At 40.6% G+C, this 22,525-nt stretch overlaps 4 protein-coding genes across 6 annotated transcripts; 1 reads left to right on the forward strand and 3 right to left on the reverse strand.

The window, feature by feature from the left end:
- Window positions 1–4,861: 4,861 nt before the first annotated feature.
- RB195_012792 (uncharacterized protein) lies at window positions 4,862–11,203 on the reverse strand (the record flags this gene model as incomplete). Of its 2 annotated transcripts, none has more annotated exons than XM_064202334.1 (10): window positions 4,862–4,990; window positions 6,297–6,422; window positions 7,020–7,126; window positions 7,767–7,781; window positions 7,860–7,950; window positions 8,206–8,304; window positions 9,881–10,000; window positions 10,064–10,170; window positions 10,337–10,413; window positions 11,169–11,203. In XM_064202334.1, 10 exons carry the CDS (start codon window positions 11,201–11,203, stop codon window positions 4,862–4,864), a joined length of 906 nt encoding a protein of 301 aa, XP_064058214.1. The 2 variants fall into 2 exon arrangements, with proteins under 2 accessions (XP_064058214.1, XP_064058215.1); XM_064202333.1 differs by having other exon boundaries at window positions 7,707–7,781.
- Window positions 11,204–11,212: 9 nt separating this feature from the next.
- On the reverse strand, window positions 11,213–12,785 carry RB195_012793 (uncharacterized protein; the record flags this gene model as incomplete). 2 transcript variants are annotated; one of them, XM_064202336.1, is made up of 6 exons in its annotated part: window positions 11,213–11,259; window positions 11,747–11,780; window positions 11,830–11,832; window positions 11,884–11,949; window positions 12,088–12,245; window positions 12,650–12,785. In XM_064202336.1, the coding sequence occupies 6 exons, from the start codon at window positions 12,783–12,785 to the stop codon at window positions 11,213–11,215; spliced, it is 444 nt and encodes a 147-aa protein (XP_064058216.1). The 2 variants fall into 2 exon arrangements, with proteins under 2 accessions (XP_064058216.1, XP_064058217.1); XM_064202335.1 differs by lacking the exon at window positions 11,213–11,259 and having other exon boundaries at window positions 11,704–11,832.
- A 3,627-nt stretch (window positions 12,786–16,412) lies between these two features.
- On the reverse strand, window positions 16,413–16,790 carry RB195_012794 (uncharacterized protein; the record flags this gene model as incomplete). Its single annotated transcript, XM_064202337.1, has 1 exon — window positions 16,413–16,790. One exon carries the CDS (start codon window positions 16,788–16,790, stop codon window positions 16,413–16,415), a length of 378 nt encoding a protein of 125 aa, XP_064058218.1.
- Window positions 16,791–17,964: 1,174 nt separating this feature from the next.
- On the forward strand, window positions 17,965–20,569 carry RB195_012795 (uncharacterized protein; the record flags this gene model as incomplete). The annotated part of the gene is made up of 5 exons (XM_013435950.2): window positions 17,965–18,012; window positions 19,722–19,791; window positions 19,975–20,051; window positions 20,282–20,406; window positions 20,464–20,569. 5 exons carry the CDS (start codon window positions 17,965–17,967, stop codon window positions 20,567–20,569), a joined length of 426 nt encoding a protein of 141 aa, XP_013291404.2.
- Window positions 20,570–22,525: the final 1,956 nt, after the last annotated feature.

Below are 22,525 nucleotides of genomic sequence, written 5' to 3' on the forward strand. Positions count from 1 at the left end.
TAAAAAATCTAAAATCAAGAAAAAATCATAAAACCAAAAAGTAGACATTCATCAGTAGCAAGATCTGTTGGAACATCAAGGTGATAAAATGGAGTTTTGGGAAAATTGTGGATGTTGAGATTGAGGGAGATTGAGAAAGATTGAGGGAGGTCTTCAAAAAGGCAAGGATTCTTCTAGAACAAATTATAACGACACAATTCTCAAAATGTGAATAGAATTATCATCATCCCATCTTTCTTCGAGAAACCGCTAGGATTTGAGCAATCTAGCAGATGAAGTATGAAGAACAAGGATGAGGATGAGGACACAATGTTGTACACTGATCCTGATCCTTATCCTTACAATAATTAAAGAAAGTTCAAATATGTTCAGCCTAAATATCGAATAGCGTTAGGCTGGTAAAAGACGTGGACGTGTTCGATGACATCATTTCGAGCGATAAAAGCATCGCGGACATGAGAATGAATGACTTTAGCCTAGCGTAGAAAGAAGTATCATTAAGGAAGAGCTGGAGAGGAATTCTGGATTTCTATCAAAATTTCAGAATTATTTCATAACAAAAATAAGTGTTTGTTGACGATGTTTGACTTCTTATAAATAATCTTACGGTTTTCGTAATGTTCTACGGGCTATAAGAATATTCTCAGCAATTCCTTAATGATTTATCCAGACATTGTTAGTCGGCAATGTTGCATAGTAGAGAAGATCTCACTTGAGCTAAGTGATACCCTGGTAATCTGGCGGTTCTGTAGCTCGTCGGTAAAATTAACCAGGTTTTTTTTTTTTCACTGATGCTCTAGCATGATGCGACGGAGGTGTGGAAGTAATTAACGAAGCTTGCGGAAACTTTTACTTGTTTTTGGGCCACACATTTCCTCATCAAAACTTAATTTTTGAAGAATATTTGAAAGCTCAGCAGCTCATTTGCTTCCGAATGGTATTTTCAAATCTTAATTTTGTCTATTCCCAAGGAGTCCAGCGGTTTGCGAAGGACTAATCCGTCAGCGATGGATTTTTTTTTGGTGGGGGAAGAAGTTAGTAGCGGTGTTGTAATCAATATCTACCGATCAATATCAATCAATATCTGTTTTGTCGATCTTCACGGAACCCTATCAGTTCATCTTTCATCAATCCAGCACCATCTTTTGCAGCGAACTACTCGAAATAGAACTACTCGACAGCAAGAAATTCTTTTACAATTTCGCTCTTAAACAAAAAAAAAAGTAGGAAGAGCAGGAAGGGGAAGCTAGAAAAAAGAAGAGGAAACTGGAAGAGGAATGCAATCTTGGATTTGAAAACGGGGCACATACATGCTATCTGGAAGCGACGTCACCTCCGACGTCACACTCGAACTTCCCGAGCATCGCCTCATTGGAACAAGCAGAAGATTCCGCTCTAAAGCAGGAATGGCATCCAGTATTTGCCATGAAAAGAACAAGCTCTATACGTTTGCAATATGGAGGAATTCCTATTCCTCATCCAGTTGCTGGTGACAAGCAGCTACTCCTGAGAAGCTTTACAAGACGAACTTCGGAAGGACGCAAAAAAACCTTGAAAGCGAGCGAAGGCTAGTCCGAAAAAATTCCACAAACCTTACTAAAGATATTATTTTTAGAAAAAAAAGCGAAGCCGAGAATTTCCACTGCTGAATTACCACCCCGTGTTTTTTTTTGCAGAAGTTAGAGCCACAATCAAATGTGTGAGGTCCTACACAGATCCTGTTCTGATCTCATTTTTCCCAGTGGACATCCTCCTCATTTAATTCTAGCTGTGTATCTGATACCATATCCTCGGAAGAAGAGGGAAACAGTGAAGGAGATTGAAGAAATCTTCAAAAACAACGTCCGATATGATGGTTGAGAATTTTTCCTGAACATCCAGCCAACATTTTGTACATCAGCGATCCTGGATGAAGCCTAACCGTAAAAATGAGCTACATCCGGTTAGAGAGCTTTACGGATCATATTTAGGCCGTGTTGAGGATTTCGCCGGGGTTATCGTCTGTACTCCCAACGTTGGTCGACCAAGTGTTAAACACGTTTGTTTAAGGACGTCAGCTATTTGTCAAAATCCATGTGTCACCGGGATATGGCTTTCTTCCAGAAGCTTTCAGAAGTCCGATAGGACGGGACGATGCTACGCATTTGCGAAGCTCTCACCCACAATTATCAACATTTATACTGTCCAAGCGGGGCGAATTTTAAGGAACATAAATTAGGATCGGGGCAAATTTTAAGGAAAGATAAATTATCAGTAGGGCCACCTCAAAAAGAATGCTATTCTCTTGTGGCAGAATAATGACTACAATAGCTGCAGAAAGAATTGCTCATCCGAAAGAAAATAGGAAATAAGGCATACCCTTGTGAGTGCAGAAAACCGCTCGAACTTTTTTTTTTAGTTCGGTCCCCAATCATAGAAAAGCAACATAGTCATGAAAATAGTTCCTAATGTAAATATTTCGTCTTTGTTATCGTTACTAATGCAATAAAACGTTAGCGCTTAAAGGATTCATAAAAAAAACTCATTAATTAGGTTACAGTAGGGCTTCTCAATTTTTTTATAGAAAAGGGGAAATAAGAAAAGAGAAAAACGAAATGAAGGGAAATGACAGGATGCATGCAAACAAGGAAGTAACCCGACAGCGACTGATAGAATTGCTACTCAGCCCACTCTTATTCCCCGTAAGGAAGCTAATCAGAAACGTGGCCACATACCCGATTACTCGCTACGTCTCTCAGAATCGTTTCAAAGAAGAGAGACACACAGTGAATTTGAAGTATCACTTTTGTCATTAGAAAATTCTGGAACAAAATCCGAAGTTTTTTTTTTCCGGATATCGATGAGAAACTTTGCGGTGAGAGCTTTTGTGGCTGCAACCTTTCCTCAAGACTTTGCCTGGAAAACCTGCTGTGGGATACAAAAATTATGATCCTAAGAAGTTGAGGAATCAATAAATGGAAAACTTTCCAAGATATGAAGGATATGCTAGACATTATAAAGGATTTTTGATGCATTTCAAATATGCGATGGGTGGAGTAAAAAGGTATCCATACAGTATCTCTGTCGATTGTTAAAAACGGTACAAAACTAATCATTCTTTTCATCTTTCCGCAATAAAAGATTTGATATCAGAATTACCTAGGAAGATAAGGAAAGGATAAGGGTCTATTGGGACCCGCCAGTCATGCAAACGGATCCTGATGAATATATGAAATAGAAGAGAGCCCGGATGAATATATAAAATACGGAGATCAAAAGTTAGAAAGTAGATTTTCAGCAAGTTTTCGCATGACAAGAAAAAAAGGTATTATTTCCTGGAAACTAATTCCCATTTTGTGATAGAAGGTCTAAAGCAACTTTTGCAAGGTCTCTCGCTCCTAGTTGATCTGAATCTCTTGAAATTTTAATGGGAAAATTCGAGAGAAAACTCACAATTTTCAACTTCCCCATCAAAATTCCGAAGAAAAAGCTACCGGGTTTCAATTTAAATTTTTAATTTAACACAATCGGAGCATTTTTCTTTTGGTAATTTGATGTTATTAGATCCAAGTGATAATGAAGTGATAAAAACTGCGTAAAATCGCGTGCCATGGGTGCAGTCTCAAGTTTCTTCTTCTGCCGCCATAATTTCCCGCCGGTAGCGAATCGAATTCTCAAGATTCTATTGTTGATTTTGTGGAGCATGTGCTCTGTCCTCTATTTCTTTTTTCTTCAAAATAATGTGCCATTATCGACTTTTAATCTTCTTTTTCTTCTTCCTTCATTTCCTTCTCATTTCTATTCTCCCATTCTCTCCCTCCGTTGCTCCCTCTTCCGCCATAATGTTGAGAAAACTTCACCCTGGAATTATGTCACTTGTTCTTACGGAAAACAGGCGACTACACACAAATGTGGGAAGTATGTGTATGAGACCGAGTGCTTAGTGTCCAACTTGTCTTGGAATTTTTTCTTTGGACGAGTAAACCACTGGAATGACACATCTATCTTCCTACAGATGGCGAAGAAGCAAATCGACATAAACTCCCAGATGGAGAAATGGAAATTATTTGTCGGAGTCGACTTCAAACTGCCTCGCAGTCACCTTAATGTAGGCTTCTAGTCGCAGCCGACGCAAGAGTTTTCGAGTTAATCCTCGCACACCAGAAGCAGAAAGTCCATGAATCCACCTGCGCCTCAGGGAGGGTACAAAGTCGCTTTTGGTCCGTGGTTAGCTCCGTTGCGGACGCCCATGCCGGCTGTGTTCTTCTAATGAGGGAGACCAGTAGAACACTGCTGATAATGGCAGATTTTACCAGTGCTCCCTAAGATATTTTGAAGTATTTATTTCTAGCCTAACTATGCACATGAAGTGCATAATAAAAGTGAACTTCAAATGCGCATGCGCAAATATTTATTGCTCCCTTTCTCAAATTACTGCATATGCATCATGGAAATTCTGAACGTTATTCCTCATAACACTAGAAATCTGAAATTGCGCTAAATAACTCAAAGCAATTATTAGAAAAGTGTATGACAGGAAACCTATGAAAAAACATTACATATGTCGAAGGATACTGCACTGATGAACTTACTGGAACCTAACAACAGTTGCTGTGAACATAATCAAAACTCAAAAATAAACAATAAATCCACAAGTGGAAACATTTTAAAAACTTGAGAAAAAGAAAGCAAAAGGTCGGGAGAGAAAAGGCCTGGAAACTTCGTTATCTAACCACTATACATGACAACGAATGTACAGCACAATTAGATCAGATGAAAATTAAGAGTGAGAAATACCGGCAGCACAGATACATAAAAACTTTCCGCAAAGTACTCCACTAAGGTCCGTTGTGAGCCGAGTTCAAGCAATAGTAAACTATGATTACAGCAACTTTAAGCTGCCAGTGACAGCGTCTACTTGCTCCACTGTGCCGAATATTCCCAAAACCGTGCGAGAACCTGGAGGTATCTGTGTGTAACCGGCGTCTTGGACAAGATAGCACCAGCATCCCTGAAACCAAAATTAAAGAGTAACAATTTTAAAAGCTGGAAAAATCACAGTCAAAGATTCGATAGGGAGAAGCCGGACCCTCCTTAAGTGCAGAGGATCTAGCTCATAGGGTGCAGCTCAAATGAGGATTCCTTTGTCATTGATGATGATCCTCTTGTCAACCGTCCAAAAATTAATTTTGTCAATAGCGAGCGATTTATCAAATGAAATATGTTCAACATGGTTGGGATATAACTTACAATCAAAAGAAGATTTTTCAAGGATTACTACCAAATTCCACTTATACATGGTAGAAATACCTGTATGAAACGATGTTAAATGAGAGTCCAATCAGCCATGACTGATAGTCTATGAGAAACTGTGTTTGATAAACTTTCACGCTCAGAAATTAGCTTTTTTATTTCTTCGCTTGACTCTTTTATTACTTTACTGGTTTGATTCCTCAAGAATCGCAGAAATTTTTGGCCGCAAATTGCTGATTGGTGATTCATACTCCATCTAAAATCTAATCTAAACATACAACATATTGTTTTGAGCATGACTTCCTGTATTACTGATGGGACACAAAAGGTACACGCATAAATAAAGGCTGCAAAGGTTGCAAGCGAGAAGATGCAAGATTATCTTTTCCTTCCCTGAACGCTCCTCTAATTGACCTTCCACGCCCCATGAGGAGTATATGTCATAATTTCTCTTTCTATTTCTAACACACTCTTGTACTTGCTGTCCTTATGGGCGAACTGAAATACATGTAACGAACCTTAAGACTGAGAATTTTGCAAAAGCGGGCAAAGAAAAAAGACGATACACTAACGATACGACCTCTAACCTAACCTAACCGACTGCGCCACACCCGCCCCCAAAAGACGATGCACTAAAAAAATAAGACGGCAAAGTTCGTAGCATTGCAAAAACGGGCAATACATTTTTAAACGAACACATTTAACATTGGACAAAAAAACCATTCACTTGCAAAATTTACGAAACTTCAGTTGACCAAATCGGTTTTGATTGTGTTAATACGTGTATTACTACTATTTCTTAACATCAACATTACAAATAAGATCAAGAATCGTTCTTCATCCTACATTTCCTCGAAGGAGAATGGAATGAACATATAGTTCCCAAAAAGAAACGTAAAAAAAGGTTGCGGGGAAAATGTAAGCTCTTGGATCTTAGGCGCTCGATTGATTCAGTTATTTACTTCGAAAAATAACGCCGCAACTGAGTGCCCCCACTTTCCAACTACATTTTACCCAAGTCTGCTAGTTAACGAACTGAAACGAATAAAAAATCAGACTCGTACCCCATCCTTTGCTGCTTTACACATATCCATAAGCTCTTCAGTGCTACTTCCACGCACAACGATCTTAACCTGACCGTGTCGTGTCCACGCATCTATAGCTTCTCGACCAGCCTCCGAATTCATTGCCTGACAATCAAAACATATGTTAAAAATAAAATAAGAAAATAGTCACAACATAACAAAGCGGTAAGCAATCATGGAAGATTTTGGACTTCAGCACCGCAGACATACTAGCAAAATCTCATTGGACTCCTTAAGAACATGAAGATCAACAAACGGATAAAACCGATATCTTCCTAAAAAAGGTTCCCCTGCAATCAGCGTATGCTCAAACCTCAGTTGGCTAACTTTTACAGTGCCGGGCAAAAATCAATAAAATCGATTGGCGGGTCAATACTTCGATGCCGGAGGTGGGATGACGTCTACGCCCCGTGGCCCTGTATCTGTGGGGAGAGCTCGGTTCACATCGAACGAATTGAGAGTTAGTTGCGATAGAACTATGCACAAAATCAAATGCATCACGTTTTTATTATGATTTTATACTCTTCTTCCCTATGGTGATCCACGTTCTTCGACAACTAGCCTTGATCACAAGAAAATCAACAACACAACAATTCTCGTTACACTTTTTCCATGCAAAAGAAAACTTCGGGTCATGTAAAAGGTATAATCGGCAAACTTGACTTGATTTTTAACAAGAGAAGGTGTAAGAATAAGTCTCACCTGCCGATATACACCTAGTGTCGCATGGCCAACTTGAGCAGCAAGCTTTCCCGCACCCATTTTCAAACTCATGTTCGCCACCAAAACCATCTTGTGGGTGCGGCCTCCTGATCACAGATAAATACAGTGAGATAATATTAGATGTATAAATCAGTGAGCTATCGGTTGGTGACATGAATCAACAGTTAAAAACATAGTTAAAATCTCCATTTTTTCAGCCATTTTCACAACCAGTCACTAACGGGTTTTCGACAGTAATCCAAATGAATCTCGAAGATCAACTATCATGGTGTGCCTACTGTTAATACTGCTGATATGTTCATCGGCGTGAGCGCCATGTGCCTCCCATCGGAGTAGGGCAAAGAAAGATCGTATATGTAGCAAAAAGGGAAAGACTGTTTGCTAAGTCAGAGACGGTTTCACGCAGGTGTACGATTTCTAAATCTGCTATGTATTTTTCTGCGTTCCCTAGGATCAAAATATAGTACTATATATTCACTGAGCTCATGAAAAAGCTGAAGGAAAAGCACTTCGAAAACATGGACAAAAAATTACAAAGTTTTGACATATAGAACGACTACAGGTGCGAACTGAAACGAATAAGCTTAAAAAGTGATAGTGCATCCATTTAAGCAGCTCCGTTTCTAGTTGCAAACATAACACAGTCTTTACGAAACCTCCACTCACTATGAGAAATCATTTGTGGAAAAGCACCAAGAAAACCGGAAGCTTGACCACCGCTCTCACCTGTAGAGCTTGCTGCTGAAATAAGAATAATCGTGTAAGTACCACTCAAATATACGGCGAAAAAAAAACTGCCAAAAATACTCAGCAACACACCTCCCATCTCGACGTCCTCTCCTTCCTCGCTGCTGGATGAATGGTCGTCAAAATCGCTGGGGTTCGATCTTTCGATTATCCAGTTAACAGCCTTGAAAAGAATAAAGAATGAAGTGAATCATTATGTGTCATCACGGATCAAACAATTTTAGTATGCGTTGCTTTCGCGATGAAAGGCACGACTACGTCATCACTGTGAGAGACGCGATTTTGCGGCACTTAACAGAAAAGAATAGAAAAGGAAACAATGCGAAGCAATAAACTCTCAGACACAACATTGAGAATTGACTTTAAACTAAGTAACACTTTGAAAAGCGATTTAAAGAAAAGATCCGATGTAACTAACCTCCTCAACTCCACTGTTTGCAGTTCGAATCAAAGCAAGACGAGCGGTGAAATCGTCAAAGCCTAGGTCCAGCAACTGCGCGTAAAGCTCGTTGTTCACCTGCGAATACAATCTTGAATAGAAAATCTGGGCCCAAAAGAACTCCAAAGATTATTCTAGATGACTCGAAATTTCCCTCGCATGTGTGGAAACTGGGATCAGTATATGTAAAAAAAAAAGCTTTAGCTGTCACGTTGCCACATAGCATCAATCAATAATCAATAATCAATACCAATAATACCGATATCGCCTGAAAGCATTTTCCACGATATATCGGTATTCGCAATTGAAGAACCCCGCAGTATCCGTGACGTTTCTCGAACCCTAACCCCTAGATTTGCAGCGAAAGTGTAAATAATGGATAAAATCGATCGTTGGTGGAGGATATTCTCTATGTGCAGCGCATATTCGTGACGAACGTCGACTAAACGTAAGGGCTAAGTTCTATACTAAAAGGAGAAACCCTATCATCGCCTAAGGCAACGTTCCATGCCTTTCTTGCCCGGCTGCAGTCTTTCTCCTCAACACCGCTCGCTACAGTACTGTTGAACATATTGTCCTGTACTTTCATGTAAGAAAACGTGTTTTATAGTGTGTAAACATGTAACAAACAATATTCATGTTTAACATGTGAACGTTGACTCGCAAAGTTAACCACACACGTTCTAACTCGAAACCCCGTTTCTGCGATGCTGGTGCAAGACGGTAGTCGTAAGCAGCTTACCACTGTACAAATAGGTTCGATTCAATCACCCTAAGCTAGGTTTGGGGTAGACTTGATCTTTGTATTTCCCTGGGAAATATCGTCGGACGAACGAACAGACAACTATGATAAGATAACACATATATACGCTTATTTTGTTATGCATTCATACGTATAAGATATATCGATATATACAGTCGGCGTAAAACAGTTATGATGAGACTTTGTGAGTTGTGACGCGATATCCTAGCTTCTACCTCCCCCTGTAGATATCCCGGTCTCCGAAATTTCCTCAAAACTGATTTGAAGTAGCAGTCAGCTGTTTTTTTTTCTCTTTGATGTGCTATGAGATGTTAATCTATACCGGATGGGACCGATTAAGACCATACTTCATACATAAATACTCCAGGAGGGGAGAAACATTATAAGGCACTTTTCTCACGAAAGTATTGATTCTCTCATGGATTATGTTGACTTCATTGATTTCGATCCACTTTTTTGGCAGATGCAGTAGGAAATAGCTGAGGTTTCTGCACAAGCCAACTACGACCATGGTTGTCACTTTCCATGGGGATACAGATCTCATCGATTTGATTATTTTTGAACATTTGTTCCCGTGTTTAACAAAACAATGCATAGCATGGTGCTTACTCGTGCAGAAAATGAATCACTTTGAGCAAAAATATCGATCTAAAGTAATTATTGATTTATTTTCTCTCTTCTTCCTAGCCCAATAAAACCCTAATACTAAGAGCTTCCCCAAGTTCTGCTGAGATCTCCGTTGAATACGGAGAAAGCGAAGCTTTCATATAGAAAATCTTAACCTATGGAGAGCATGATTGAAAAAGTGTGCCACTAACATAAAGGTGAACATGTGACGCAACGGAAGCGTTTCAACTTCTCTCAAATTGAAAAGAAAATTTTTCTAATCACCGAGCAAGAAGGCCGAGATTGTGATTGAGGATCGGAAGGATGTGGAAGTTCAGGAATACCACTAATACCAGTTCCAAGTATATCTTCTCTATGGCTACCAACAGGCGGGGGTACCGGAACCTAGAATAACCACAATGAAAAACCGATAACAGAATCGTGGAAAAAGTAACAGATCGCGCAAACCTCCGGCAGCTCACCTAACCCAAACGGGTCAGCTACGGTAGTGAGATGTACTGGATCTGGAAGGCTTGGGAGGTTATCAACAGTAACCGATGATGGAGTAGGAGAACCTGAAAAGAGAACATCAAGTGTTCAGCACTAGACAGACAACAACAAATGTGAAAACATTATGCCCCAAGCTACGGGGAACTACCAAGAGACATAGATGGAATTAATGCCAGAAGTGTTGACAGATGACAAGGGATATTAGAAGAAACATCAGGAACAGCAACTTACCTCTCTCTGCACGGATAGATGTGTTGTCGGGTTCGGGAGGATTGTCACTGACGTCGAGATTAGCGTTGGAGGGAGCTCTAAATTTGAGCAAACATCGTTATAGACTGCTAAGCGTTAACTAGCTATTATTTGTTTCATTTAAAATGTTTCCATGAACGTTTCATTTAAGCCATTCTAGTTTTTGAAAGACAGGCTTAAGTTGTTCCTTTGTTCGTTTGTTGTGCAGCAAATTATTTCTGTTCTGCGAAGTCCGCAAAAGTTGAATTTCGGCATCGAGCAAATCGAGGCCTAACATAACACAGACCAGTATTCACAGAGACTTCCAAGATCTGGTTCCTTTCAGTGATTGGTTGTTCGAAAAATCCAAATAGTGTTTCAAATGACAGAAGCATGGGAGTCAAGATAAATCTTTTCGCGAATCGAGGCCTCACTAGACCTGGTTCATCGTAGCGCAAAAGTGGGAGGTGAATAAAAATGGAGTAGATTATGAGGATATGGAGACAGATGGAATAGCAGAACACGGAGTGATAATCAACATACAAGCGAAAAAAAGATGGAAAAATAGTGGGGATCTATCGCTTTGATAAATAACGTTTTGCGCTACTTTCTATCTCGCACAATTTTTGTGCAGTGAAACGGAGTAATGAAGACTAAAGTGTGAGTGTTGTGAGAGTGGGTTCGGAGGTTTAGCGAGATTAAAACTGCTTAGGACTTCCTCATTTTTCCATGGGCGGCAACAAACTGAGGGAACGAGCAATCATTCACTTGAAACTGGATTTTGAAAATTTCTTGATACAACCTTTAAAGTCAGAGAAGTTGAGCAACTAAAAACCTTGGAAGTTGGTCCTCCGGTATCTGCTCAGCCATCGATTTGCTTCAAACGTTCTTCACGCTCTCTTCGGTTGGCTTCTTGTTGTTGGGCTCTAAAACATGTGACGAGTGTTATATGTTACAACTACCTTCGTATCAACCGCCTCATCCGTGCCTCATGCCACCGCATAAGATTTTCTTAGTGCTCCAAAGTTGCGAATCCAAAATCTGCTCCTCTAACGATGATACTTTTGCAGCAAGATTCTGATGTGGTTGACAGGCTTATTTCTAACGATTTTGCACTGCAGTAAATCACAATCCCATTCGAGATGTGTACTTTCCAGATATTCAGTAACCATTAACAGTGTGGATCAAATAAACGTAGGGAATTTAAACTACTCCAAATTATTAACTTATGGTTGGAGTTCCTATATTTGTCGGTAACACCCTAAATTCCCCTGAATCTTAGAAAAGTTTTGTAGAAACGATGGAGGACGAGAGGGTCCAGTCGGTCCAATCCTTGTAATTCGATTGCTACCTCAGGGATGAACCATTTGCTACACGGTATGAGAAAGGATTAATAGAGATGAATGTACATACTTGATGCGCAAATATTCAGAAGTATCTTCTGATTCTCGAGGTCCACGAATATTTTCCCAGTTGTCCGAGTCGAGATTCGCTACTTCCTGTAAAGTTCAGAAATTTAAACAATGGAAACGATCATCACACCTACTCACTTTGTAGACGGTATCAACGGTGACGTTCTTACGAAGACGTATACCACCCTTTTCCAGGTCACTTTTCTAAAATAAAAAGATATGGAGAGTCAAAAATCCGCAGAATTCAATATTCAGAGGACTAAAATCGCGCTACGATAAGCGACGTGATCAAGTTGACAACAGTGAACACTTAGATCTCAATTTCCAGTCCTAATAACGAACCAGATGTTCTAAATTGTTGTCCTGTTGTTTGATCTTACGAAAATCGAGTCGCACTTGTTGGAAGTACTGTAGACCGTAAGCACCACCAAGAACAATCGAAAAAAATGGAAGTCCAACTCGTATGAATTTGAGATTTCGATTTGACATCAACGCAAACCCTAAATCACGTAACACAAGCTATAGCTACTAAAGGAACAAATACTTAATATTCGCTTTGGGAATATGGAACTTAGATGACCCATAAAATGTTACGCTATACATTACAGACGCTTCTCTAAGGTCCGAAATAAATGATGGTAAGGAACTATGGGGTTTTTCTCAGCCATGAAGTTAATGAAGAGACCAAGACACGTACATCAAGTCCCAAGCACCTGAGAAAAATAGCAACAAACAAAACTCTGGGACGCCCGAGAAACCGCGCAACGCCTGCGCTAACACGCGTGATAACCTTCGACGTGAATTGGGGTGTGATTTCCGCAATGATCCCGACATAGGATACACCACACGTTGCTTCCTGACAGTAAGGAGAAAAGTTTCACAGCAGGCGCCGGACAGGACTCACTAAGCCTCGTTGGGTTGACTAGAAAGTCGTCCAGCTTTCGTAGGGCTGACCAAGGACACTTTTCGAAGATCAGGAAGTATTTCATGCACTCATTGGTCTTCGGGGATGCGGATGCGTTTTCTGGTGTCGCGGACATTTGGCGAAATATAGCGTTTGACGGACGAGTTCCTTGTTATTTTTACAAGGTGTTGTCACCGCGATGTTGACTTTGCAGGTACGACAAGAAATTAATTTTTCGGGTATGCGCGGCTACTCCTATCCAAAGTTACACCCGCTTGTGGGAGGCGTCTCCACTTGGACCAATTCTATCGGACCGTGAAATTCGAACAGGAGATAATAGTGGCCTATTTCCTATGTTGTTTTAAAAGAATATCTCCAGAAAAAGCTGCAATTGAGTGCTATATGATGCTTAAGGAACAATTATTATACAGCAAAAGAGGAGAATATCACAATAAGTAGTAAGTGCAGGTAGGAAAGGAAAATAAAATGCTCGAATTTGAACAAAGTTCAGAGATAAAAGTTCATGAAGACCGTCCTTTTGGCACAACTGTCTCGATCTTGTCGTGCGAATTCGAGATCATAACGGAACGATGGAAGTGCTTGGATAATCACCAAAACCCCAAAAATTATGTTATGGATATAGGCTATGTTAGTGGTTCTGTAATTGTCTGACCCGGTTCCGAGTCTTTTCTCACGTTGAGTGGAAACTTAAGCGAGTCGCAATCACTCCATAGCATGAGGGCGAACGGGCCGCATGAGGGCGAAGGTGACGGCTCGCACAGTGTTTTTGTCTGAGCAGGTGTGGCGGTAAGTCGCGATTTGTGTCAGGACTAGAGAACTCGACGAACAATTGCGGACCCAACCCGGTTGGTTCATCGCCAGCATCTCGCTTCACTTCGTTTCTTTTGTTCTTTTCTCTTTTGCTATTTTCTTGTACATGCTCGGGTGGCGTGGGTCATACTATGCAGTGTACAGCATACCACGAATCTGACGTAGTGCGGGAAACCGCTGTAGATGCAAGAGATAGGGTTGTAGATTGCGGGACAGGGAATAGTTCCGCTAATCTCCATCTCAATTGATGTGAAAAAAATGGCGTGAAAGACTTCGTTTGGGTAAAGTGTCGTTGGGGAGGGGGGAGGGGAGGGGAAGAGGGCACTCAGTGGCGCCCTTATTCCTCCAAGTAAATAAACAAATGAATCGCAGCTAAGCATTAGGCTTTGAGGATCTATGACATGTAAACTTAAGTTACTAAGAGAAAAAATGAAGTTAGAGCTTTGGGAAATAAAGGCATCGCTGAGTGCCCTCCCCGAACGACATTTTCCCCCTCCCTTTTTCACGTCGATTTCAGTCGCAACGCGCCACCCTTGCACACGCCCCGCATTCACCTGCTGAACGGTCGAAAACTAGTAAGTTCTATTCGACTGCCTTTTCAAGTAGAAAGAAACCGAATGAAACGCTGAGGAGACCAGGACGTACACATGGCGAAGCGTTCTAACGCTCCTCGTAGGAACTAAAGCGGTTCCCTGGCCGTTTTTTTTTTGAAAGGACAATTCGGAAGAGGTGACTAGAACCACCCGTGATCCCGCAATCTCATCTCATCTCAACCTCATCTCTAGTAGCTTTTCTCGCGGATTCCCTAACCCTTCAGATTCCTGGTATGCTGCCTTTAAGTACGACTCATACGGTTTGGATCAATTCAGTCCCAAGTGTGTTGCTCTTTGCTCTCCAGAGATTGTACGGACATTTCAAAGCATAGAGAGTTCCGAATCTTAGTGCTTTGATCTATTTTGATACATCGCTTATTGGTTTGTGAGTTCATGGAGGAGGCACGCGGTGAAATGCTTTCAGCCCTTCTCTCCGAATATGGAGATCCTGTCTGTGTTTCTTGACTTCTTTGTCTTTCTTTCGAATTGGTTTGAAGACTTGACTTATAGTTAGTGATCTACGGGAATGAGAAGTGTGTTGATTTCTTATTTTAATAGCTTCTGATAGGCATGTAGGACCGAAACCAAGTATTGCAGTGGCGAATGCTGATTCGATTTAAAGGTATTGCATGACAGTGCGTCGCACGTCCAAACAATCTCTGGAACCAGTCACATATTGCAGACATCATTTCAAGATCGTAGAACGTGTAGGAGTTGTTAATTTTAGAACGCGTGGCAGTTAAGAAGATGTGTGAAAGTCGCTTAGATCGGCTGCTAATGGCAATTTGAACCGTCACAACGCGCGGAGCTGGCACTGAAGTCTCGAGGACAGCTCATTGTTACCATAAGGCAATGCTACCATAATTGCACGAAGAATCTCTTGGGATAGATCGCATCATCGTGTAAAATCAATCATAGACGCGGTAAGAAAGCAGTTGACATGTGTTCTTTAATAGTGTGATGCCATATATGTACATATGTGTGTGCTACTCTATTTACATTTTTTATTGGTGCTTATTGTACTATACTACCGATGGCAGTGTCCAATATAGATGTGTTATTATTGTCTACCTTCAGGAGAGTCGTTGAATTGTTACGTATTCTGGTGTACTTTGATAGATCGAGGAATTATAAAGCATAAAGAAATTCTGGAAGTTTCTACGCTTTGCAGATTGTTGGAAAAAAGCGTATAGTCAAGCTTAGCTATCTTTTATATGTTGTAGTTGACGTCGCTACATGTATAGTATGGTTTAAGCTTGTAGTTGGGTCCCTCCCAACATTGTCGTAAGCGTATTTATGTTTTCTTGTTTTGCCGGTTGCCGGTGCCGGTTTGAGGTTTAGGTGAAACTTTTTGATTTGGAGATTGTTGTAAGCATTCGACCGGTAGGTAAACTCAAACAACAACACATCGGGTAATGCTTACCTCATTCGCTAAACTTGGTAACGCAACAGAACACCATGTGTCACAACTACGAGCCACAAGGGTTTTTTTATAGGGACGTGACTGCCCAAGCCGTAGATAAAAACACGCACAGATCTTGATATGGTGCTAGTTCGTTTGTAATCGCAATGCACTCATCCTTTCTGTTCATTTTTGGACTTTTGGCGGTGATCCAAAATGCCTCTAGTGCTCTGCGTCTTATGATCTCGGACTGGAGCGATAACTTAATAATAGTAACTTCTACCTCTACTTTGGAGTTCTGATGACTTATTCTACGATGTGCTCTGAGCAGGGTGGAGGGTTCAGACTTTGCGAGTCTATCTGGATAATCCTTGACCCGAACAGACAGTGGGCGTCCCCTTTCCCCTATGTAATCGTCACTTCACAACCTGCAGGTGATACGCTCCTACACCACTCCTGATACCACGCAATCACCCTCTCTGACATAACGGGTAAATCACGCAGCTGGGAATTGTGCAGAGTCGGTACGCACGATTACGTACCAGCTGACGCACGATTACGTACCAGCTGACGCTTGAGGTTTGTTAGTGGTATTTTCAAAACCCTCACAATATTCGGTAAACCCTCTTTTTGCAAACAGCTTCGAACCGTTCTACTCATATCGTCAGATATGTAAGGTAAGCAGAACGGAATCTTTTCTGGGCAATCCACTATGTTGGATCTTCGAGAAGGTTGTCGTGCTTGCAGAGTAGCAACACAGGCTTCAACTGGGTAACCAGTGGATATTGCCACTTTATGGCCCAGATTTACTGACCATTTTTTTCCTGCCTACTCGATGAGACTCTTGCCGCCGTCCTGTACCTGTTAACTATAGCGGATTTCTTCAATTCGCTAGGATGTGTTGAAAGAGAGTGGATTAAGATGTTTTTGCTACTGGTTACCCATTTGAAGCCTGTATTGCTACTGGGTTTTCGATACCACTTTGTCTTCCATACCCCATTCCGGAAGTAAATGCGCAAATGCGCACATTCAAGAAAGCCAACCAGTTGTCTATCGGCTTCTCCCTTGTGGACTTAATGTGCGGAAACTGCTGGTTGAGAAGATTGAAGGACATGGCGATTCTGGGTGCCAGCCTTTGTACCATAGCTGGGGCTCTATATTTTCGGTAGTACTGTCCCGGCCATAGAAAAATAGAGAAATTCAGGCGCTCATTTATCAGCGTCATGATTTGCCTAATGGTCAGACCGTACAATGAAGAATGGTACTGCGTGAGCAGCTCTTGAACAACCTGCATCGCGACAGTATAGACCAACATAACGTCGAATGAATTAAATACTCACGATCGAACGAGGTACTGCATCTTGGCTCTAGTGATGCTATTATATAATGGAAAAAACGTAGAACAAAAACATAGAAAAGTTCAGAACACCGCCGTTTCTTCCTCCTCTTGGTACTGAAGCTAAGTAATAGCGTCAAGATAGACTTGATACTGCAAGTATCAAGCGAAAACTGCTGCGAACTTAACAATGTTAAAAGAAATCCGTTTGTAAAAAACAAATAGAATGGAGAAACAAATCAAGTAAAAAAGAAATGACGCAGACGACAAGAAAGAATATGCAAAGAAAATGCAATTTAAACAAGTGATAGTAATAAATAAGGAAATTAATAAAAGAACAGATGAAACAACGAGAAGAAACTGGAGAGAAGAAATGATATCAGCTATATAACTCACTTGAAGTAATCGTCGTTAGCTGCAAGATAAGAACCAGAGACCCGTATTCCAATCCTCCTCGTTTGTTTTATGCTAAGATACCGTGAAGTAACACTCACCTTTCTGCCTATTTCTCTGAAGCAGCAGAGTAATTGGTCACCTTCTATTCTTTTCTGAATTTCGCGGCGCGTTGAGATTGGTCCAAGGGGCGGAGCCACCCACAGCCGGGTGTAAGTTTAGGTACGAGTGTTGTGGTCTGAACGTACAGAGGTAGATCTAACAGCTTTCCTAACTTTCTGATGTTGCTGATGGTTTACTAATCATCTGATCTTTTTCTGCAGTCTAGACTTAACAGTAGGGCGAATATAATCACAAATGGACGTTGACTCACCCACTATTCTCATCCAAATGCGTTCCGGTACCAAATGTTCACAACATTGTTCCTTATATATACACTTCTCAAGTAAAGAGAACATGTGATCCAGTTTTGCCTTCAATGTCACACGGAGGGATTGCTGTTCGATATTATGCCTGGTCTCCGACTTTCTTTGGAGACTTCGCTTATCACGTGAAGTCGTTTGTTGGCTATGAAATTCATATTATCGTAAGCGGTGCGTACTTGACGTCGACGAATGCACATAAAAGCTTGTTTATCCTGCAGACTGCGCAGAAACGAGGTCTCGAAAGTAAATGTTTGTGGAGTGGATACTAAGTGTTGGGTTGTAACAACTGTGAATAGCTTTATTATTATCCATTTAAGCACGAGTCACACTGACAAATGTCGTCCAGCTATTCTCCCTCAGATGACAAATTCAGGAAGCTGGAGGTATATTTGAATTTGCATGAGGTTATTCTCTCCCTTTGACTTCTTATGGTTATTGCTGATTGGATACGGATCTTTCTTCTGCTTTTTATTTGTCTCGCCGTGCTCCTGAATTTTTGCTTTGCCGAATCATTAGAAATTGGTTTCGTTGAAGTCCTATTTATTGTAGGGTCAAACGACATGAGCCACAGTGAAATTGCGTACGCGGGTTCTCTCGAGACGGTGCGGTGGAGCGTAGCGGTTAGGAGCGTAGTGGAACCCTTGCTGGCACTATTCATCGCTGCAGTTTGTGATGGTCCCACCCCGGTTCCAACTGCTGTCGTGCTTCATGTCGTTTTGGCCCGACTATACCCAATTTTCTTATCGGCTTATGTCTTTCCTGCAGGTGCTCTGGCTTTCTCATGTCACTCTGGGTTCTTTCATTACTTGGACTCCATTCCTAAAACATAGAGTATTGCACAAACATTGAACTATGACTTCATTTCTTATTGTTAGTTCTAAGCAAAACTGTGCAATAGCAAGTCACATCGGTACTTTACTGGGTTTGTAGCGATTTATTATTTCTTGGGCTAGCGTATTACTGCTTAGTTTTTTTTTGTCAAGGGTTCTGATAATTCTGGTGCTTCTCCAAGGCAAACAAGAGGCGCTCAACGCGAAACATAAGTAGTAAAGCAATTATTGAGAGTGCTGGTGAGTTTTACGTTTAGTTTCTTCGGAAATTTGCTTGTTTATGTTTATAACGGAGCTGAGATAAATGTTTTCTTCATTACCGGAACCTTACAGGCTGAAAGAACTTCTCTGTCAATAAAATGTGAATTTATATTACACCGAAATCATGCCGGAGTTTTTCTTAACGCGACCATTCAACCGCGCTCTTATTTCTTGAGGCGCGGCTATCTCACCTTTTTTCCCTTAATAGCTTTAGTCTACATATCATAGATCCTGTAAGACTAATTGTCAGGTTTTAGAGTGACGATTATCTTAATTATTCACTTCCAGCAATAAGAGAGCGGTTGAGTGCCACCCCTCAAACTCCACCTTATTTGTCCTTACATGCATTTGAAAGCCATTATTTCTGTTTATTTTCTTTAGTTTCATCTAACACAATGTATTTGAGTGCGGTGATGTAGTAATGCTTCAGCCACACGCATAGTTTTTGATCCTAGATGAATTTGTCTTTCATTTAATGCATTGAAATTCATTACCGTCTTTGTAATTTGTAAGTAATTTTTTGCGCAGACTCTTTTGTGATAGGTAAGACTTATCTTTTGTTGTCGTGGCTTTGTTGGTGTTAAACAGCGCTCATATTTGGGAATTTTCTTTGAATCCAAAGATCATTCGCGTAAAGATAATGGTTTTTTGAATACACGTTAGCTCGTAATCTCATAGAGTTTCTTCTCTAATTCTATGGGTACCTTGAGGTGTTTTCAGCTTTCATGGTTATTTTTGTACCTATTGATCTGCTCTTTGCATCACAGATATGAGTATTCTTTTGATTTGCAAGTTTACTGCTGCTGTTAATGATTGACTCCACTGTTTGACTCCTTCTTCTTGACTTTGGAATTTCATGTAATAAAACTCAAAGGATCCCCTTTGATCAACTGGATGATCTTTTGTAGCAGTATTTTGCTGTTTACAATTAGTTATTTGATTTGCTTGCAGAAATGCCAAAAATTACTTATTCCACTGTATTCTGGAATCGTTTTATTTAGGTAACAAATCAAAATTTGTGTCTGCGAACTGAGGTGGAAACTTTGTGGACTTTTCCAGAAGTCATAAAATGTATGTATTGTTTTTAAGGATCGAAACCTAAACACTGTGTTTTTAATATTTTGTGGCTTCGATGGGGTTTTGTGAGATGCAACGTAGGTCCGACTAAAAAAAAAACCGGAAAACGAAACTGAGTGCTAACTTACCTTGGTAATAATTCAACTATTTTTATTTGTTGTAATTCTTCTGATTCAGACAACTCTGACTTCTGTGGTGGATTTGAAAACGAAGTTCGCGAAGAAAATGATCGAGCATGTGTGGATACCATAGCTGTAACATTTTCATTATACTTCCTCAAATTTGCACTTGCTGTAGCTAGCACTTTATTTTTCCTTTGAAAAGGTACCCTGAAAGCAAGATGGATAATTTTTGGTGATCATAGTTTCTCTTTTGAAATCCTCTATTGATGGTTCTGCAGCTAATCAAACGTCCAACAAACAACATGTGATTGGAAAAACTTTATATGCTAAATGTTTTTTCGCCGTGAGGGATGCTGTTGAAGGGTGAGATGAATGATGATCTCTTTGCTGACGAAGAAGATCGAAGGAAGGTGATGGCTATGAACAAGAAGGATCGAGAGCAGGAAATTCTTAAGAGGATGGAAGAACAAGAAAAGAGACTTTTAAGGTTATTGTTTCTTTTTTGTCCACAAAATGAATTTATATCTCTTTGTAAACCATTCAGAAAACAAATAGAAGAGAAACTAGCGGCTGTTCAAAATGCTGGATTTGGTTTTGGTGACATGAAAGAAAGGGAAGAAAGAAGCGGCGTGAAGAGAAGAATTATTTGACGAAATCGACAGTGATGATGGTCTGTCTTTTTATCTTCCATGTGTTTTCTGTTTTTTTTTTCGTTGTTTTTTTTTAACCCTCAAAGTCCTAAAAGACTGCATTGTTAATTCTTTCAACGACGTGCATTAATATCGACATTCTTTAGAGAAGCTTCAAACATCCCGCTCCCAGCCGTTGTATTACTGAAATTTTTGTACTGTACTGAAATCCATTGTATTTGTTGTACATGTCGGCTGAATAAATTTGGATAGTTACTGTTCTAATGATGTTCATTCTATAGTAACTATTGCTATGTTCTGAAGTGCCCGTGAACAAAATAGAAATAAATATATAAGTTGTATATGAATAAATACGGAGTAGAAGAATATTTGGGACAACTGTCGATCTTGTTTTGTGAATTCGAAATCACAACTCTTGGAACGGTGAAAGTGTTCGGATAACGACCAAAACTCTAAAAGTTATGTTATGGGTATAGGCTATGTTATTTTGTTGTTATGGATATAAGCAGGGCGGTGTCGCAGTGGATAGGAGGCTCACCTGTAGGTTCAAGCGATCGGAGGTTCGACTCCGCTCTGTGCAAGCGAAGCTCTTCATCTCTCCGCGGTCGGTACCAGACTGGAAATTGGTACCAGACTTATCTGGGAGGATGAAAACACTGACTTGGGACATCGGCTAGCCACCGCAAGTCATTGTAAGGCTGCACGCGCATTCATAAACCTCAAACGAAGTTTGAGTTGAGGTCAAACGCGTAGGCGCTTCCCCATAGGGATTGGTGTATGTATAGCGCCGTGCACTTTATCCTTTATTCTTTGTGGGTATAAGCTTCTCTGATTCGGTTCTTAGTCTTCTCTCATGGTAACTGGTCGTGGTTGAATGGTAACTTGTGTTCTGATAGTGCTTGAGAAGATACGTTGCATGTGTCTTACCAGGCTCTGAAGGAAGCGACTACACCAAGAGAATAGCTGAAATAGAGTATTACTAACAATCGTAGTTCAGTGCTCCACTTAAAGCAGTAAGAAAGAAGTCTGATTTGCTGGTGCTGAGACCTACTTGCTCTCACGGTTCTCTTTCGCCCAGTGTCTTTTCAAAGTCTCGTAGAGAATAGCTCTTTTAGTGAACTTATGGATGATAAAGCAAACATTTTGGGTGGTAGTGGCAAATTTCATATGGGTCTCTCTTTTGTATAACAGTACAGTCTTGTTGGTTTTTCATGGATTGTGAACCTCGGGTTCTGAAGAGTGATGTATGGAAGACAGAGCTTTCACTTAGGCTTCTCAGATGGTGAAAAATTCGATCCGTTTAGGATCACATGAGTTACGGCTCTTCATCAACATGATAATGGGTCGGTTCATCCCGGCTTGGGTGGTGAAAAGGTATTTGGAGTCGCAGTCGAAGAGATCGGAGTAGGAACCGGAAATACCTTCTCTATCCTCCTCATTGATGTAGTTCGTTACAGTTCCGTATGGTAGTCATCTTTGCCTTATGATTGAACGAGTTCCTTTGGACGTAGGTAATGCTCTTGTCCGCCTCTGTTGCTTTAGCGAATACTGCTGCTCTTCTCTCTTTGAGGTCGTTTTTCATCCCATCTCTGCAAAGCTTTGTGAGCTCGGATGTGAGTTCGCTGCTCCCTGCCGTAGCGCGGACATTGGTATCAGTTGGAGAGTTTTCATAGACATCATCACATACAGTGAGATATCCTCTATTGAATAAAGTACAAAATCTTGTCAGCACCCTCTATTTCTTTTTAAATTCGAAAAACGCTCGACTTATTCCTCAATCTTATACATATATACAGCGAGACTCATCCATACATCCGTTATATTAGTGAATTGGCATCGAAATGATAGCGTTCGTTTAAGTCGTCACGGAACCAGTAGGATACCACGAATCTGACGTGGTGAGGGAATCTGAGGGAAAAACTGGAGATTGGTTTGTAGATTGCGGGATTCGGAGTG

The sequence above is a fragment of the Necator americanus genome, chromosome V (genome assembly GCF_031761385.1).
Source record: "Necator americanus strain Aroian chromosome V, whole genome shotgun sequence".
NCBI classification, from domain to species: Eukaryota; Metazoa; Nematoda; class Chromadorea; order Rhabditida; family Ancylostomatidae; genus Necator; species Necator americanus.